Below are 20,365 nucleotides of genomic sequence, written 5' to 3'. Positions count from 1 at the left end.
AGTCTCCCAAGTGCTAGGATTACAAGTGTGTGCTACTGAGCCCAGCAGGGACCAAGAAATTCCTAACCTAACCAAACAGGCCCAATGTGACAGGCACTCACCACCCCACCTCCCATCTTGCTCATCACACGGCCCCCTCCCCCTGCTCACACTGAAGAGGAAAACGCCCCAGCCACCAGAGCCCAGCACAAAACACAAGGCATACCACTTATAGCTTCCTGTGCGAAATATTTGACATCCATGTCTTCGTCCTGACCGAGTTTCTGCAGCACCGGCTTCACCTCCCCCTGCAAAGCGCTGAAATTCAAAAGTCACCATGAAAAGGACGGCTGTGAGAGCAGAGGTCAATAGGATACAGTCTGCAATCAAACCTGGAGTTTGACCTATGGCAATTTTAAATTTTAAAATGAAAATACTTCTAAATACAAACATGACAAGCACACCAAATAATTTATAAAGAAGTTATTGGAGAAATTTGCTTTTGAGCAGTGACCTATACACACCCAGCACTTAAGTGTAAAAGTCAAACTGGACAGTCTCAAGACTGAGGGCTAAATTCTTTTCTCTGAATAAGCCTGGATTCTAGATAAAGAAAGGAATCCCTGGACTTATTTTAGAGGTTAAGCCCCATCATGAGGTTATACTTTCAAACCAACAGCAACACCGAAGTCTTACTTGGTATCTAGAATAGGTCCAATTTTCTGCAGTGACTTGGCCACATTGAAGCGGACATTTGCTACCTGGTCTCCTGCCATTTTCAACACGATGGGCAACATTTGCTTAGTGGTTATTTCCTTACCACAGGCTTCAGACAGTGCCTAGAAAAACAAATAAGATGGCACATTTAAAACTTTCTTAATACAACCCAAATCTAGAGAAACAAACTAATATTTAAAGGGAAAGTAACTAACCAACAGAAAAATGTCTCCTACTTGAACAATTCTCCTACAGATGGAAGACCTCTGCCAAACACACAGCAAACTGAGACTTAAAATACTGAAACTCTTAAATACGTAGTCTCAGCTCGCTACAGATGTGTGACTGTGGGGAGGAGGTGATGCTTGGAGACAGTCAGGTCTATGGGTCTCACCCCCAGCTGAGCTCCCAGCAGTTGTGAAATCACCTGACACGAGCTACTCCTACCCAGTGAGCCATCTCTCCAGATCCAAATCTTAAATCAACATTTTCTCTAATTATTCAAATGGATCAGTGTAAGAAATACACCTCTAACTTAAGATACCTCACTCAGAAACTCAGAACACGAATAACCAAAAAAAAAAAAAAAAGCTTAGCAGTAACACCATGTAATACTTACATTAATGCAGAATAAAGTGGTCATTCTGTGCAAGTAATTAGGATCATTTGCCATTACCAACACTTTAGGGACGATGGTATTCTGGGCCCACTCTGTACCAAACTTCTGGACTAACTTCATGAGGTTGTTGGTGGCTGCTTCCCGAATGGCATAGACTGCAGGAGGGTGCAAGAGAGCATCTTCAGGCTGTGTGCTCACACACTACCTACTTCATCCACAGCACAGACCCAAAATAAACTCTGTGCAAACCTAACATATGCGTATTAAGTGATAATCACATTGAGGAACAGCTATTACAATTCTAAAATGTCTGTATCCAAGGGACAGGATGTGAGGGACTCAAGTCTATGCATCAATTAGCAAACCCAGCTGCCCATTAGGTATTATGTGCCACAGAAGGAAGACAGCAGATACCTTCCATCAAAGACCAAATATTCTATCAGAAAATGAGAACAAGGCGGTCAGAGAGTCACATGGCAGAGGACCAATCATCACGTACAGCAGTGGACAGAAAAGGCTGAATGGAAAGAAGCGACTCTGGGCAGAGAGTCATGAACTGCCTTCGACAACTGGAAAGGATGTGTGGGACCTGAAGAGGGACTGGACCTTGGGGTGCAGTGAGGAGAGTTGGGGCACAAAGGAAAGAGCCAAACCCTTGAGACTTCAGGGACAACCTTGAGCACAGAGCATTTCTAACACAAACAACAGACTTCAAAAGCATCAAAAGGATTTTAGCAAGATTACTCAATGGCATCAGAGACCGGCTGAGAGGGATAGTTAAGAAATCCTACACAGGTCCCACTGTCACCCACACAACTGCAAATCAAAGCTTTTCCCCACTGAAAATGCTTGTGTTAAGACAAGCTAATAAAAGTGCTCATATCAGCACATAATAATTCATTCAATATAATTTATCAAAGCCATCATAAAACTAAACCATGAAGTCTTGAGTTGTTACTCCCTCAAAATTAGTTGGTCTATGCAGCCCAAAACACAGAAAGGCCTGGTATCCCTTCACTTCAAACTAAGTAAGACTCAAAACTTGGACTCAGATAACAAATCAAGAAGAGCAGGTTACTCACTCCTTTTTCTCTCACCTTGCAAGCACAAAAACTCCAAAAGCCAAGACCCCAATCCTTGGCAATCCATGCACGTGTCCAGAGAGGTAAGAGATAGCCAACTTTTCCCAACTCAAGTCCTGCTATAAAGACTAAGAACAGGGGAAACACAGAGACAGGAGACAAGGAGCTATACTCAAACAGCCACTGCTCAGACTTAGTCTGCAGAGAAACACATGCCAGGATGACCAGAAAGAAGTATCCTCGGGACAAGCTCAAGTCAAGTGCCTTACCCTACACACACATAATCTGCTCCAGACCTCTCCTCCATTCTTCCTTTAAAGGAAGGCTAATGGAGCTGGAGCAATGGCTCAATGGAGAAGAGCACTGGCTGCTCTTCCAAAGGTCCTGAGTTCAATTCCCAGCAACCACATGGTGGCTCATAACCATCTGTAATGGGATCTGATGCCCTCCTCTGTCCTGTAGACATATAGGAAGGCAGACTACTCACATGCATGTGCACACACACACACACACACACACACACACACACACCACACACAGGGCTAATGGCAGCACCTATGTGTCGCCCCTAGCTACTGATTTATAGTTATTCTTATTACAATGCCATGTGGCAGGGTTCCACTGCCAAAGGAACCAGAGTCTGAGCCTTGACCAAGACCTCAACTGCACTGAACTCTACTTGGCCAGATGCCTACTATGTTCCTGGCACCTATTTCCCGAGTTCTCACTCCTTGTTTTGTCTTTGTGTCTGTCTTTCCCTTCAAGGTTAGGCTGATATGAAGTTTCTTTACATATCCAATTCTATCAGTTCTCGATAACTTTGACTGGATTCTTACCTTTATCCTATAAAAGATAAATTAATAAATGAGGTACCCACCACTTAGTAAACAAACCTGGAACTTTAAAGTTCCCTCACTGAGCTCTGCCTTCTTATCACTCTGCCCACTGACAGGAACGGCGTCTTCATGCCCACCCCCTCAGCTCCAGACTGCCCACACTGCTCTTCCGGCGGTTTCATGCCAGGGGCAGGGGTGAGGGAGATGTTTCACAAGAAGCCTGCTCACTGCGCACTGCGCACCGCTTACATGCACAAGCTCCATTCTTCTTCAAATTACAAAAATCTAACCTAAATTACAAAAGCTGCAGGAAGCCCAGGTGAAGGGGACCCTGATGTCCCCAGTTTGTGTGTAGCTGCTGCATTACATAAAGTCCACCTACTAACTCCCAAGCTGGAAGACACAAGGAGGCAGGACACTGAGGTCACATAGAGCCGTCACCTACACAGAGCAGGTATCATTTGTCAACTTGGGAAACACTGGAACCTAAAGGTCCTTCCGAGTTGGAAAGACGCAAAGACCTGTCTTAACCCTTCATTGCTCTCAAGGGAGTAACAGAAAGGTCTCTAGGACTGCCAATGACAAGAACACTTATCCAAAGTAAACTTTTTTAAAGAAAAAATAATTTCTTGGACTGGGAGATGCTTCGGTGGTAAAGAAAATACATACTGCTCTTGTAGAAAACTAAATTTCAGTCCCCAGTACCTAAGCCAGAGGGCTCCTAACAATTCCAGCTCCCTATCAGGATCCAATGCCCTCTTCGGCCTCCAAGAGCTCCCACAAGCACAAATGCAAGCTCATACACAGACACACACACTTACACATATTTTAAAATAGAAAAATTAAAGATCCCTTTCTATAATTTACCAAGTTTCTTTTAATTTTCTTTATAAATGATCATTAAAAACTTAACTTCTGAGAAAAAAAAAAGGAAAAGAAGTCTTTACACCATTGTTTAAAAGCACAGATGTATCCATATATATGCCCTAACACATTGTCACACAGAGCTTCACAACCATGCTTTTACACTCTCAGACATATGAAGCAAATGCACTTTTAACAAAACCACCTACAGGTGTAAGCACAGACATTCTTATTTTTTCCCAACAACAGTCACCAGGATCCAAAGATAAATGCAAGCAATACATAAAGTATACACAGCACAGTGGGACCACAACAGGATGCTTATCACATCCACCAAAACAGGGACCCAGAGCTCATGGGACATATCACATAAGAACTGAAGGCACTCCCTGGAACTGAAGCTGCTCAGGCTAGGACCTGGCACAGAGGCCCCTCCCGATATGCACACACTGCCCTGAGGCATCACCAGAAAGGCACCTGCTTATTCCTGTTCAATCTGAACTGTCCTGAGCTCACATTCTCCAGTACAGCAGCAGCAGCCAAAGAATAAACAGCAAGTTTTCCTTTTGTAAAACCAAAAGCCTGGCTCTGCCCAGGGTCCAGCATACATCCCCCACTCCTACTATACCTTGCACTTCATCTCAGAAAGCCCAAGAAGCCAGTTCTTTCCACCCCGGCCTTTCCAATCTGTCAGCCTGGTCCAGAGTTACCGAGGACACCAAGCAGCAGGTCGGCTGTAAGTCCTGGCTCTGGAGGAACTGTCCATCTAAGAGTCTAAAGCTCAAAGACAGCAGGTACAGGAGGACAGAGTTACTCAGCACAGAAAATACATTTAAAGCAAAATAACAGAAGGACGAATGTCAGATCTGTAGTCAGACTGAGCCTGCCTTTACTCCCAACACCCAGGAGACAGGCAGGGGGCTAGCCAGAGCTACACGGCGAGACCCTGTCTCAAATCAGTAAAATGTTTATGTAGTCAGGGAATGCCAGTGAACTTCACCAACCCTTCTTCAGCATTCCATTGTTAAGGCACAGTGTGTCCCACAGGATGCCTCTTTAAACAGCTGTGTATGAACATCACAAACATGCAGAAGCCTGGACTTCTCACAGTATCTGTTTTTAACTTGTCTACTCACCATGATCCACAAGCCAGGCCATACACAAAGAATTCAGCTTTTCATCAAAAAACTCCACACCCTATGGATATAGAAGATTCCATTAGTAAACAAATCCGAAGTTAGGACAAGATGTTCTATTTACATTGCACAATGATTACCTAAAAGCCAAAGGTACACTTGCACACAAGCTGAACCACAAAAGGGCCATAAAAACAGTAGCATAGAATTACGAACTATGACTATCGTAGAAAGCAAAACCAAGCCAGAGTGAGTGACGCCAGCCTAGCTTATGGAAGATGGGACTGAGCCACACACGCACAGGGCTGAGCACAGCAGGCACAGCACAAGAGGAAGTCTGCAGAGCAAATCCAGACACCACGGGAAAGCAAATTACCCAGAAAAATAGCTGCTGAGGGGCTTGGTAATTCTCATCTCCCCTTTTCAGTTAACAAGTCCTTGAGCACAAGGCAAGTGACAAGAGATCACCGACAGAGGACAGTTTTTCTAGGGCATGACAGAGACAGCAGAGAGAAACAACAGGCACCAGTATGCAGGGCAAAAGGTAGAGTTGGAGCCTGGCTCTCCAGCCTGCTGGCTAGCCCACACAGGCTGGGAACGAGCCCTAAGGCCCTCACTGTAGGACATGCACACCACACAGGAGCCCAGGATGCACACAACCGGTACCTTCCTTCTGAGACCGTTACGCTTATTCTTCTCACTCAAGTCTGAGACAGCCCTGACCAGTGACGATGTACGTAGATAAAGACCAATGACCAGGGCTCTGTGCTTTACACAGGACGGCTTCACCTCGCCATGACCAATCTGACAGGCACTCAGCCCACAGCATCAGCTCTCAGACTCCTTCTATTCCAGGTTGAGGATTTCCCTGTGATCTCCTTCAGACAGCCCGTGGTTAACTCTGTACCGATTCATCAGGCCTATGAGCCGGGCTGAATAGTCCTAAGAAGCTTTTATAAACTGACTAAAAGTTTACACCACAAGAAAAATTAAGAATACATATACGGAGGCAAGAGAGAAGGCTCAGCCATTAAGACCATCTGAGGCTCTTACAAAAAGCCTGGTTTGGTTCCGAGCACCTACATGGTAGCTCACAACTGTCTGTAACTCCAGTTCTACAGGATTCTTCTGGCCTCCACAGTACCAGACAATGCATATGCTTCACATACACATACAAACACACACACACACACACACACACACACACACACACACACACATGTAAATCTTAAAAGGCAGTAAATCTCAAGAAAGACAGTGTTCATGACTGACAGATGCCACCCCAGCCAGTGTCTATGACTGAGGGATGTCGCCCAGCCAGAAAGGTGTAAACCAGCCAAGATGCCGTCTGTCTTCTTTCTACACTGTGCTGTACACTGCTGGCAGCCCTGGAGACTTTCCAGGTCTGGTGGGGTAAGGTTCAAAGAAATGGCAAATACAATCCACCTCCTTCCACACTGCTGCTTTGGCCTAGCAAACCCGTCACTAGCCGCCACTGTTTTCCACTCCAGACAGTTACACAGAAGATGACTGAGGAACAGAAAACGACCCCCTCCATTTGGAATGGAAGGTGAAAAAGCAGGATAAGATGATGTCACATGACATGTGAATAAGTTAGGATCTTTGCCCTTCATTTTGAGGAACACAGCATTTCAGATTTGATAAAACACAATGCACAAAAGGCATGCTCATAAACCACCAAAACTAGTGCTGTGGTCAGTGGTCAAGAAAATGTGAGCTGCTGTGCTGTGATCTGAAAGGAGTGGAAATGTGCCTTTGGGCAGGGCAGGCGCTGCTGAGGTAGGGAGCAGAGTACAGAAATGCCAGCAGTAAAGTGGACAAGAGCATCCTGAAAATTACTCCTCTTCCTTCATCCAACTAGTAGGACATGCCAAGTGTCTGGTTAATAAAAGCACCGTGAAGGAGGTCACTGGAGACCACACCACAGTTAACTGTCTACAGCTACCGAAGGGTGAGGCTAATAATGAAACCCAAAGAATAGCAGACAGTGTGGTAGCTTTTTCCAGAACCGCACATTAAAGACCTGCATAGTGAATACTCAACTTCTTTTCATCAGAATGCAGAAAAAATGTTCCCAAATTCATTTACTTAGGACAGAGTCAGACAAAAAGTCAAACTGACTCATTCTGGAACCATGTTTTCCCTTCCATACGTCTGTCCTTAAATTGTATAGGTCTTAAACAATACGACATTCCCATTACAGAAGTATATTATATGGCCTTATCATGAAGAGGCAGTAAGGTGAACGTGTTTCTGGATCACGCTCCTGTTAGGCCATAATGCACCACTGAAAATAAAAACCATCCTAGGAGCCAAGCAATGGTGACGCACACCCTTGATCCCAGCACCCGAGAGGCAGAAGTAGGTAGATCTTGTCTACAGAGTGTCAGGACAGCCAGGGCTACACAGAGAAACCTTGTCCTGAAACAGCATGTAAAGGCCACAAGAATTTGCTGCAGTGCATCTAATCAAGCCAGAGCAGCCTGACTTCCTGAGTCTCACTCATCGTCTAACTCCTGATTGGACAGCCCAGACCACTCACACAATACAGTACTCACCAGCTGGCCAGCCAGCAGCGGCATGTACTCAATGATAGCCAGGCGGACCCTCCACTTGGCATCTTCCGCCAGTTCCACGATGGCAGGAAGGAGAGACTGCGAGAGCTGGCGAATCCCAATCACTTCATTTACACAATCCAGATTGGAGATGATATTTAAACGAACTTCCGGACACTAAAATAAACACACAAGCCCCAAAGACTACGTGTGAAAATTAGCTCCTCTGCCCAGTTCTCTCCTAGCATGCTAAACAGAACTCCAACTTAAAAGGTACTAAGCTGGCTGGTGACACATACCCCTCCTCCCAGCACTTGGGAGGTACAGGCAGGTGGATCTCTGAGTTAGAGGCCAACCTGGTCTACAGAGTGAGTTCAGAACAGCCTCGGCTACACAGACAGACCCTGTCTTGACAAAACACAAAAACAAAAAAGAAAGTATCAGCTGAGGTTTTAAAAGGTAGGGTAAGCAGCCTGGCTGAGTGACAGACATTGGTTATGGGCACGAAGTCATGGGCTAAAGGACCAGAACTAACCAGAAGAACTACAGGCAGAAGGAAATCCTTAATGCTAAGTGCACAGACAATTCAAGATTCGATGTCACGGATCTGAACCACAGTATTAGAAAAAAGCCTGAGACTCAGTATTTTGTGCACTAATCTAAAAGTCAATGAACAAGATGGCTAAGCAGGAAACCTGGATTCAATACTCAGAACTCATATAGAGGTGCTTTAGACTCTGAATTAATGAGTAAGCACAAAGTCTATGAGATGGTAAAAGCTCAGGCCCTGGAACTTGTTCTCGAATGTTGGATTTGCACTGCTGGGAGACGGCAGACATCTTACTCCCTGTGCTCTACATCCTCCACATGGGAGCAGTCAAGCCCTGAGCCACGGTGGCCATTACAGTGGATGGCATGTGAAGCACTCAGATCATGCTGACACTGATTTTTACATTTTTTTTCATCTCTATGTATGTACTGTCTGTGTAAAAAGTGTACTTGTGTGTGGGTGCCCATGAAGGCCAGCTAAGGAGTTGGATCCTCTGGAACTGGAGTTACAAACAGTTATGGGCCATTCAACATTGATGCCAGAATTGGAGCTCTGGTCTTCTCAAGCAGCAGGCCTCTTAACTGCTGAGCCGTACCTCAGGCCACTAAATGTTAATATCTCAAGCTACATTTTAAACAGAAATAAAAAGCTACTGTTTATACAAAGATAGGTGAACTTTAAATTTAAGGAGCCAGTGACTATAATATAAAACATGTAACAGGTATTTCTAAGATGGTTTTAAGACTTACTTATGACTGTTTTGCATGAACTTATGTTTATACACTGTGTGTGTACCTGGTACCTGCAGTGGCCAGAAGAGGCATCAGATCCCCTGGAACTCAGTCACTGACAGTTGTGAGCTGCCATGTGGGTGCTGGGAACTAAAGCGAAGTCTCTGAAACAGCTAATGCTGCTGACCATGCATCTCCCTCTCCAGCCGCTCTTGTTTGCCTGGCTTTGGTTTTAGAGACAGTATTTCTCTGAGTAACCCTGGCTCTCTGGAACTTGATCTATAGTCTAGGCTGGCCTTGAACTTAGAGATCCGCCTGCCTCTTGCCTCTAGAGTGCTGGGATTAAAGGCGTGCTCCACCACACCCAATTGGGTTTATTTTTAATTACTCCTGGTGCCCAGTTTCGGGGAAACCTATAACCTATACCCAAAGAGAAGGATTGTCAAATATCTAAAATATGACACCCTCTTCATACTGTGGGTCCTATTTTAGTAAAATCACCAAACCAAAGCTTTCCAGTCCCTTTAGTCCCAGCACTTGGAAGGCAGAGAGGCAGATGGATCTCTAAGTTCAAGGCCAGCCTGCTCTACAGAGCATCGAGTTCCAGGACAACCAGGGCTGGACAAAGAAACCGTCTCAAAAAACCCAAAAGAAAAAGAAACAAAATCAATCAAAGCAAAAGGATTCATAGCCAGACTCACCTCATCCTTTAATTGAGCTAAAAACAGAGGCAGAAGGTGTTCAATGGTGTTCTCTTTGCCCACAACTGTAGATAATCCCATAATTACAGAAGCTAGAGCTGACTTGACATGTTGGTTGGAATCAGACACTAACTCCTAAAACAGAATAAAAATTAGAGACAACAAAAGCCTCCACACCACCTCCCAAGGAGTCCACAGCAACACGAGTCAGCAGAGCGCTGACCCGCCGTCTGTACCAACAGACTCTGCGCCCACAAGCCTGACAAACGTGCACAAATCAGCTATAAATATTTTCACAAATGTTCTGTATTTGATTCATTTATGCCTCTTCCTTCTTTAAATGCTAAGAGCTTCATAGGTAGGGTAAACAAAATCAAATGAAGTCATACTCACCTTTATATAGGGCAGGATTTGATTCATAATTACAGTCTCTCTACTTTCAGTGGGCAGGTTCTCACAAAGTTCTAAAACAGAAACAGAAAATGCAATGCTGTCAACGAGCCAAAGACAATCAGATCTTTCCAACGGTCCAAGTTAAATCATAAGTCTAAGCAAATAAACTCTGCTGGGGCAATAAGCCTAGTTCTCCCAGCACAGCCTGCAGGCCCTCTGACCTACACTATGGGACAGTAGCTTTCTATGACAGTGTGGCTTTCAACATGCTGGTGTCACGTGTCTACAGCATCTTATAAATTAAAACTGTGCCAGACTTCCTAACATGACAATTCCTCAGAGTGGACGAAAATGCTGCTGCACGAACTCATTTTTCTCTGGTTTATATATTTTGGGTCCTATTTTAGCAAAACAGCACACCAAACTATAGCAAACTGAAACACCAGTCAAAGGGCCCCATAGCCAGTCTCACCTCTTACTTTGTGGGCAGCGGCTGCGCGGACTTCAGCTTCGCAGTCTCTAAGGAGGCTCTGGAAGGCGGGGATGAGGTCACTGAGTGCAATTTTAGGGCCCACTGCTTTCTGGAGCTAGAAAACAATTTATACAGGTTTAGTGTATATTAACAAAGTAGTAAAAGCAAACGGTAGTACAGTCATCCAAAGCACACTGTAACCAAAGTAGAAAAATTATTCAAGCTCTGTTTTTTTAAATTCACAACCATTCAACAGAATGTGTAAGCTGTGTCCAATAGAAAGTCTGTGGGGCAAATGCCTTTGAGGTTTTTAATACTTGAAATGCCAATGCACTTTACCTCTGAAAATTTGTCAGCCACCATATAGCGGACCCGCCAAGATTTATCTTCTGCTGCTTGCCGAAGTGTAGGCATTACCAAGGCTTCAAGGTCATCCTGCGACAGTAACTGAGCAATGCTGACACAAGCTTCCACAGCTAGCAGGCGTACAGAGTCCTAAAGAGAAAAACATCCCGTTCGGTCCATTGGCCGAAATAGCACTGAGTGCAGTGTGAGATTGCTGTCATAGGTACTACTTCAGAAGCAGGGGAGAGAAAAAGTACTGTGCTGGCAAATCTGTCGACGTGAAAAGAACCTAGAGTCATCTGTGAGGAGGGAGCCTCAACTGACAAGATGCCTCCACAAGATCAGGCTGTAGACAAACCTGTACAACATCCTCTTAATTCATGAGTTATGGGAGAGGGGCTAGTCCATTGTGAGTGGTGCTATCCTTGGACAGGTGGTCCAGGGTTCTATAAGAAAGCAGGATAAGTAAGCCATGTAAGGAGCAAGCCCACGGAGAGGGGAGCAAGCACGCCTCTATGGCCTCTGCACCAGCTCCTCCTAGGTTCCTGTCCTGTTTGGGTTCCTGTTCTAGCTTCCTTCAATGATGAACTTCAATGTGGAAGTGGAAGCCAAATAACCCCCTTCCTCCCCAACTTTCTTTTTGGTCACGGTTGTTTCATGGCATCAATGGCAACCCTAATTAAGACAACCACCATATATGATGGTATGGCTTTATGTCTTCAAATGGCTGCATAACTTCTTCCTTTGCCTAGATTGGCATGTGAAAACCACAAATGGCATTTTACTTAAATTATCTTGACTACAGCACCAAGTTTTTATTAAGATTTTTTTTAAAATGTTCTAAATGTTATTTATTGCATGTATATAATGTGTGTGGGAGTCAGAAGACAACATCCTTGAATCAGATCTCTCCTTCCACCTTTCCATGGGTTCCGAGCATTGAAATCAGGCAAACATTTCACCCAATTCTGTAATAAAGACTAATTTTTTTTAATGCTATATTCAAAGCATTACAATAAGGAGTTGAAAACTTATCCTCAAATAAGTACTTTAATAACATATCTGAAGAACTTAAAGGACAAGGGAGGTCACCTTGAAAGCTCTTTCCAGCTCATCACAACACAGCAGCATGAGATGGGTGGGTCAGGGACAACACAGAAGGAGGAGATCAAGACAGCAGAATAACAAAGTCAGGCTCAAGTGCTCAAACTCAAACTGAGACGGCCAAGCCTAGTAAAACCCAGCAGTGAGAATGCCAAAAGGCAGGAACCAACTGGCTTTTCTATATATAAAGCTGCTACATGCCGAGTGGAAACACAATCAAAACTCAGTTAGACATAAGGAGTTAGGACTTCAGACTTAGGAAAATCAGATAAATCTTTAGACATATAATCCTCTGAGTACCAAAGGAAAAACTGGGACAAGAAATTACTGTGTATGTACTACAATAGAGCACACACACAACAAATCACCCTCAGCATTTGCCTAGTTCCTATCAATGTCACCTACCTGGCCTTCTCTTTCTATTCTTTCTGTCCTACAATTGTTTCCACACAAAAGCCAGAATGACCTTTCACAATGTAAATTACACGCCACACCTCTTCTCCAGATCTCCGTACAGCCTCACTGAATCTAGAGGAGAAACTCAAAACTGCCAAGTCTTCCCCGATCTGCCCCCACACTTCCTTCTCCACTCCTGTCTTCACTGGACTCCTAAGCCACCATGTTCCAGTGTTCCTGGTCTCTCTCGCCTGCCTGTTGCTTCTTCAGAGTTCTGCGCTGACTAGCAGGCAGTGTCTTATGTTATATTTATTTTTGTAACATTTATGCCTGATTCTTATTATGTTTGTTTTTCTCCATTAAAATATAAGTTCCACCGGGCTGGAGAGAAGGTTCAGTGGTTAAGAGCACTGACTGCTCTTCCAGAGGTCCTGAGTTCAATTCCCAGCAACCACATGGTGGCTCACAGTCATCTGTAATGGAATCCGATGCCCTCTTCTGGTGTGTCTGAAGACAGCTACAGTGTATGCATATATATATATATGTTCCATTCCATGAGAGCAGAGTCCCTGTCTGCCTTTAACACAGCACTCAACACTAGAAACATGCCTTACATATATAGATACTCTATGTGAGTACTTAATAAATGTTTCTGTCCATGAGTAAGCCATGAGCAGGTCTTCTATAAGTACTCAGAGGGAGAACAGTGTATTATATTTCTTAACAAAGCACCGAATATACTTTGAGCACCAAATGCTCACAGCCAGCTCCCACATAAGACATGGGTAAGTTTCATGCCCACTGGTTCCCATACTCTGGCTGCTTTTGGACCACAGGAGCAGAGTTTTATAGGAATCATATGCCCCTCAAAGCCTAAAATATTTCCTAGCTGACCTTCATAAAAAAATTCTGCAAACAGGAAGTATAAAGTATAGAAGATAAAAAAAAAAAAGTCAAATTATGTCATGGAAAATATAAGCAGCTAAATTCCAAATAAGGATCTTAAGCCTGCCTGTGCCTGTTCCTGTTCCTGTTCCAGCACTAAGAAGCCATGTGGACGTGTGGCATCCCCATGCTCAGCAACACTATTGCCAATGTTCAAATCATCAAACTTAGAAATGTGTGGCTAACCCTATGCACACTAGCTAGCGAAATATAGCCTTCAACAAGCTTCCTAAACTAGCTGGGCCTCCATTTCCTTGACTGTGTCATGGGCTGTTAGAACTTAATTCCGTAATACACGGAGCCACTGAAAACAGGCTGCGGATACAGCATTTCCCCCACATCCATGTGTTCCAGCTGTGGATCACAACCATTTGAGGAACATTTTCTAATCTGTACTAAACACACACATTTTCTTGTCACTATTCCTTAGGAAAAGTAGTAAAACTATTTGCAGACCACTCACACTACAATCTTGTTTTGTTTTTTAAATTTCCTTTATGTGAAAGCGTGTGGATCACGCATGTCACAGCACATCTATGGAGGTCAGAGGACAACTTGTGGGATTTGGTTTTTGCCTTCCACCTTATTGAACCAGGGTCCCTCTCATTTCTGCTGCTGCCCTGTGTAGCCAGGCTATATGGCCCATGAGTCTCAGGGTGATTCTCCTATCTCTGCCTCCCATCCCATAGGAATTCTGGACTACAGACAAGTGCCACTCCAGCCAGTCTTCCAAATGCCTTCTGGGTCTCAGACACAAGTCCTCAGGCGTGGGCAGCCTGGCACCTTTAACGGTTGAGCTCTCTCTCCAACCCTGGTTTGCACTGAATTGGGCATTGCACATTATCTAAAGGTGACATGGAGTAAGTACACAGGAGGGTGTGTACAACAGGGGCAAACACTACACCATTTTATATTTGGGATCTAAACTCCAAGATAAGCACCCTTATGTGACCCGAGAACCATCCCACCCTCTGTACTGAGAGACAACTGTATTAAATAATTTAGGAGTTCCTGGTTTTTGTCATTTACACCAAGGAAACCCAGACCCTTGGATTTAAGATCACTATTGTATGTAGTACAATCACACTCTAGTACAGAAATTAACAAAGTCACAATTCCAGGAAACACTTCATCTCCATATGTAATACAGCCCAAACTCTGCCAGACACCTGTCCCTGACCTCCTAGTTATGGAACCCAGTTCATCTCCAACTCTTCCTTTTAACAGCTACTAACAAAAAGAAAAGTGGGGCCTAGTTAAGAAGGAGACACAAAGTCAGAACCAAGTATTATGTTGCAAAACAACCTTACATTAGCATCAAAGGTCTCCAGTTACCTGCTCATCTGAAGCCAAATTCGTGAACAATGGAACAATTTCAGTTTTCACACTGTCTAATTCCAAAACTTTTGCAAATTCACCCAACTTGGAAGCAGCAGCGCGTCGCACCATTGGTGTATCATCCGAGCATAGGGAACGGAAGTGCCTGCAGCAAAAAACAAGGTACTTCCTGTCAAACGCGTGGGTAAGCAAACACCAAGTACCAACAGAGAGCCTTTCAGAGTCTCTTTTACAGACATCAATGACTAGGTTTCTACACACAGGGGTAAAGAAAGGACTGGAAAACCAGCTTGGTCAGGAAAGTGCCTGCCTCCCAGGCATGAAGCCCAGTCATGGTCCCCAGGACCTACTTACACAGCTGAGCACAGCGGTAGTGCCTATAACCTCAGAGGGGGCAAAATGGGAGGCAGAGGCAGGCAGACCCCCGAAAGCGTGCAGGCCAGGTAGGCTAGCCTATGAAGTGAATTCAAGGCTAATGAGAAACCTTGTCTCAAAGAAAACAAGGAAGGTACCTGAGGCAACACCAGAGGCTGCCACATGAAACACACACACCCACACACACAGACAAGCGAGCACACACACGTACGCTGAAGCACTGCTGAAAACAGAACTGGGTAAGCCCTGCTCTGAGTCCCCAGCAAACCCAAACACTGAAAACTACTGTCTTACTGTCGAATTTCTGCCTTGACAGCATTTGAAGCTCTGGGATAGCAAACGCTGAACAAACCACATGCAGATGTGCGAGATGTGAACCAATCCCCACTTGCCAAGCGTTTCACCAGAGGTACAAAATGAGCTTCAAGGGCAACAGGAGTGTGCTCCTGGGATATCTGCCTCAGAGACTCCACAGCCTTGTCTCGAACGACAGTCTCCTCCACCGTGGCCAAACTTTCCAAAGGAGGCTGCGGAGATCAAAAAGGAAAAGCAGAGATGACAACTTATTAAATCAGGTTAAACACAGATTGCCACCTTTTATGTGACTGAAGGGAAACGGTACATGTAACCAGAATGTTAACTACATCATACCAAATGGTTACTTTCAGTTCACACAGTGATAACATATGGTGTGGCCAACCTGAAGACACAACTTCTGTAGAAAAGCCAAGATCGAATGTCCCAGATGGCAATTCCCAGATGGTGTCTACAAATGACACCGCAGAAGAGCCTTGACAGAATCACTAATATTTGGTGCTGGCATCTAAAAGATATGCAGCCTCACTGAGACAGGTGTGTGCTATTTCCTCATGAGCAAGTCCAAAACTATGGCCAACCGTGGATGCCACAACTGCGTGATCACTCTGAGTCGGGCTCCGGAGTCCATGCCCTCTCCTGCACCATTCTTGGAGTAAGCAATCCAGTCCTGAGAGCTCAAGAGCACCAATTTACTCAACCAATAACGAGCTGGCTACACCACCATTTCCCCCAAATATATCCACAATCTTTCCATGAGCCAAAGAATAGGAATGTCAGACAGAACAATCAGAAACAAATGCAGAGATGGGGGTGACCCTGCAGATCCAGAGACATAAAAGACAAGAGGTTCAAGGTCTGGCCCATCAGTAACCTAATGTCACGCAGCCTGGTGGACAGTGGAGACAGGCTGCTTCTCTGAACCTCTAGCCGCCTCTCTAAATCTGAACTTGATGCCGGCTGACTGAGTGTAAGCTAAAGCTGTTGAGATTAGAACAGAACTGCACGGCAGACTGAAAGATCAGGACTTGAAGAGATGTGAGGTACCTAATATGGTAGTAGAGTGCTTTGTGCTTTCCTAGCGTGTGTGTCAAAAGTCCACTGAAAAGACAGAGCTTCTTACTAGTCAGTCTTTCAGAATCTGTCCCCTGCCTACTGTGCCATATTCTAGCACGACCACAGGAGATGGCCAAACTCTGGGAAATGGCATTCTGTCTATTTTCCAGTAACCTTTATGAGCCCTGGTATCTGCTTCTGCTCACTAGCCCCAGGTTTGTGAACCCAAAAAGCTTCAGTTGCAAGCCTATGAAACGCATTCTTTCCATCAGTGAATGCTCTTGTGCTATAGCAGTAAGGGTCAAGAAGGAGCACACAGGATGCCTTGCTCTAAAGGAGCCTCCATTGTAACGGGGGGGAGATGTCAAATTAGAACAAGGGAGACGGGCAAGGGGATGGCTGTAACAGGCAAGGCCTCTCCGATATAAAATGGAGTTCTCTGACTTACATGGACGCCCCTACAGAAAACCCTAAGAAGCATCTGGTGATAACGCTGTAGCCAACGTCGTAGGACAATAATGAGCAATGTGCATGAAATGAAGTCATCGAGAGGAGCGTGTGTATACGTGACGTGTTTCTTCACTGCTATGAACCCAAGCGGCTAACAGGAACAAAGGATTTATTCTGGTTCAATTTCGAGGGTTCAGTTCATGGCTGCCTGGCCCCATGAGCCTCGCTTGGCACAACATGGCAGCAATAAAGGGTGGCGGAAGAGTCCAAGGACGGAAACCCCAAAACAACTCGGCTAGCTGGGAGACAAGTGCTTAGCACACGGATGGGCTTGTAAGACTAATTTGGAATAGATGTGAAGTCTACAAGACTAACAGCTTAGTCTTGAAGGAGGAAAAGAGGATTTAAGGAGGCTTTCTCCTGCTAGGCTGTCGCTCAGTACAAGAGTCATGCCTTAGCCTGCAAACCTCTAGTACCACTAAAATCAAAGCTATCTTCTAGGTCGGCCTTGTATAGCTAGGTAGCTAGTGATATGAGTCAAAAAGAGTCATATTTTGAGTGGAAAGTGACAACCCCCATATAAATCTGTTGATTTCTACAAGTCTCCACTTACCTCTTATCCATCTGTCTGGAGTTCTACAAAACCATCAAGGGAGAGAGAGCTAGGAACCATGAGAGCCAGAACTGAATCCACAGCGCTTAAACCCCTGAACAGAACAGACAGCCCTGCCTTGTCCAGCTGGTCCGTTTTTGGTCACCCTTTAAAACCTCGTTCATCTGCATAATGGTACATACCTTTAATCTCAGCTCTCTAGAGAGAGAGAGGCAGGAGGATCTCTAGGAGTTCAAAGCTAGCCTGGTCAAACACAGACTTCCAAGTCAACCAAGACTCCAGAGCAAGACCTTGTCTCAAAAACTACAAACAAAAGTTCTTTCCCTCTGCATCTCTAGACTAACAGAGGCAGAAATAAGCCCGTATATTCGGCTGATAAAATAAGAGCTGAGTCTTATCATTAGTAAAGTACCTACATTATTCACTCGCCCACATTATTACAATGTGCCCATAAGAACTGCACAAAAAGCTGCAATATGTTGGCCACGAGTTAAGAAAGGCATTGTTGACCCTACAAAGTTCCAGAAGGAGCGTAGACCATAGAGAAGTACTCACCAGCAAACAGTGGGCAAAGTCAGGGCCTCCCACCAAACCAGTGAAATTTCCCAGCTGCTCGGCAAGTGCTAACAGCACCTCATCTTCATCATAAATTGTATCTGAAAATAACAACAGTAGATTACCCCACAGGGGCAAGTGCCCCTGAACTGGAACTCATAGAGCTGTTGCAACTATAATCCTAAAAGCATGTTCTTCCCTCTCTAAACCAGAAGGCTTCCTGAATGTTTCACAGAATTATTAAGAAATACCTGTCCTGGGGCTGGAGAGATGGCTCATTGGTTAAGGGCACTGGCTGCTCTTCCAGAGAAGCAGAGTTCAATACCCAGCATTCACATGGCGACTAACAGCTGTCTGTAACTCCAGTTCCAGGGGATCTGACACTTTCACACAGACATGCACGGAGGCAAAACACCAGTGCACATAAAATAACTCATTTAAAAAGAAATTCATATTTCACATCAATTACCTTCCCATTAGCTATACGGTTTTTGTTAGGAGTATGTCTGGCTGTGTGCAGCATTTCTACATACCTTGCAGAAGGCACCTGCTCAATCTAATACTTATCAATACTCGAGGTAACAAATTTAAAAGAAAAAAAAAAGTTTGAAAGCCAATGGAAAACGGAGCGTGTTTCTTTCAAAGGACACATACCTGTAAGGAAAGGCAGCAGTTCAGTTCGAGTCCTTTCTACCCCGAGTGCTAGAGCGATAGTTGATAACTTCTTAATACTGTTGAGACGGAGCTTTAAAAATAAAGTGGGAGGAAGAACAAAGCAAAGAGATGATTGCAATTCAGGTCAACGAAGCAAACAGGTGAGGTAACTGGGACACGGGATTTAAAAAAAAAAAAAAAAGAGGATGAATGAGCCTTTCACTTAGATCTTATTCCTAGGAAAACTCAAGGACCGTTTAACACGTTATTAGCCAGAAGCTATCCTAGGGAGAACACTGAAGGGCCGGGGAAGAAATGAATGAATGAAAACACGCGGACAGTGAGAGATTCTGAAAAGAGAGAACTCTGGACGGAAAGAAGCAGGTGAAACGGTTAAGCACAACTCCTCCCTTTTCAGGGAAAAGTTCCATCACAACTGATGCACCTCTCATCTGGGTTAATCAGCTGCGGCGCTCTTTCCACCCAACCAGCCCAGCTAGTTTGCTTGACGACAGACACTCCGCAGCACTTCAAAGGGAACCCGGGCCCGGGGCCGCTCCCCGGCTCCCGGCCGCCCGCAACCCGCCGGAGCTCGTCCACCGAGGCGCGAACTGGTTCCCCGCCCACTGCCCGGAGCCCGACGCCACCGTCCCAGAGGATCGGGGAGGGCAACCGGAGCAGAGACTGACCACCGCGGACCCGCCGCCCCACGCGTCCGTCCCGTCCTGTCCGGTGGCTGAATACGACTCCTCGCCGGGGTCGCCCCCATGGCTGAGCCGGCCTTCCCGCTTCCCTACCAAGTGAGCTTCCGCCCTCGCCTTGGCTCCTCAGCCCAGTCTACTACCTGCACGTCTTCATTGCGGAGCTCGTCGATTAAGACCGCGATCGGGTAGAGCGAATCGTCTCCATCTCCGCCCGCTGCCCCCGGACCGGTCCCTGGACCTGCTGCGCCCGCCATGTTCTTCCTCCTCTGCCTGGTTGCCGCCGAAGGCCCAGGGCCCCGGCCACGCCCAGCACCCAGGCCACGCCCCACGGTCAGGCCACGCCCCACACACAAGCAGGCGGGGCTAAACTTAAGCCGCTGGCTCCCTGGAACCGATGGAGTCAAGTTTTTTCCCTGCGCTTGGAGGCTCCGGCCTGACCCCCATTGCTGGAACTGGAGGTCTGAACTCCAGAAGAAGGGCGGGCTGAAAAAACCAATGGAACTCCTGCATCCTTTCCCCAGCCGAAAGAAACAAGGGCAGGGATTCATCGTCTACTTGCTGTGCTCTGAAGGGAGAGGGGCCTTACTGATGGGTGCTGAGCCTCAGTAGAACTCAAAGACGGGCCAGGAGGAAGAAGCTTTAACACCTCCCCCGCCACCCCCACCCCCAGCTTAATGTTGGCCCTGAGCCACTAGGTCTTGGTCTTAATTTCCTCCTGGGCGACAAGCCTCCACACCACACACACACTCATCTTCCTCTGGCCTGTTTGCCAAAATCGTGTCTGGCTCCATCTCCTTAAGACATAGTGAGGGCGGTGAGAGAAAATGAACCGTGCTGTCCAAACTCCCCAGTCAATATT

General features: G+C 45.6%; 1 protein-coding gene across 3 annotated transcripts in view; it reads right to left on the bottom strand.

The window, feature by feature from the left end:
* PPP2R1B (protein phosphatase 2 scaffold subunit Abeta) overlaps window positions 1-19,762 on the bottom strand; it is a 32,611-nt gene extending 12,849 nt beyond the window's left edge. For all 3 annotated transcript variants that reach the window (XM_080930121.1, XM_080930122.1, XM_080930120.1), the window contains exons 1-14: window positions 19,647-19,762; window positions 18,803-18,893; window positions 18,149-18,249; window positions 15,454-15,686; window positions 14,782-14,929; window positions 10,996-11,151; window positions 10,657-10,771; window positions 10,185-10,255; window positions 9,792-9,926; window positions 7,813-7,986; window positions 5,234-5,294; window positions 1,316-1,470; window positions 676-818; window positions 206-297 (exon numbers count right to left, since the gene is read on the bottom strand). In XM_080930121.1, the coding sequence (XP_080786247.1) occupies window positions 206-297; window positions 676-818; window positions 1,316-1,470; window positions 5,234-5,294; window positions 7,813-7,986; window positions 9,792-9,926; window positions 10,185-10,255; window positions 10,657-10,771; window positions 10,996-11,151; window positions 14,782-14,929; window positions 15,454-15,686; window positions 18,149-18,249; window positions 18,803-18,893; window positions 19,647-19,760 (1,789 nt within the window). In that variant the 5' untranslated portion in view covers window positions 19,761-19,762. The remainder of the gene's footprint in view (window positions 1-205; window positions 298-675; window positions 819-1,315; window positions 1,471-5,233; window positions 5,295-7,812; window positions 7,987-9,791; window positions 9,927-10,184; window positions 10,256-10,656; window positions 10,772-10,995; window positions 11,152-14,781; window positions 14,930-15,453; window positions 15,687-18,148; window positions 18,250-18,802; window positions 18,894-19,646) is intronic.
* Between the last annotated feature and the right edge of the window lie 603 nt (window positions 19,763-20,365).

Source organism: Micromys minutus (genome assembly GCF_963924665.1).
Source record: "Micromys minutus genome assembly, chromosome: 16".
Lineage (NCBI taxonomy): Eukaryota > Metazoa > Chordata > Mammalia > Rodentia > Muridae > Micromys > Micromys minutus.
The sequence above is the reverse complement of the archived record's forward strand: the minus strand, read 5'-3'. Positions and strand labels throughout refer to the sequence as shown.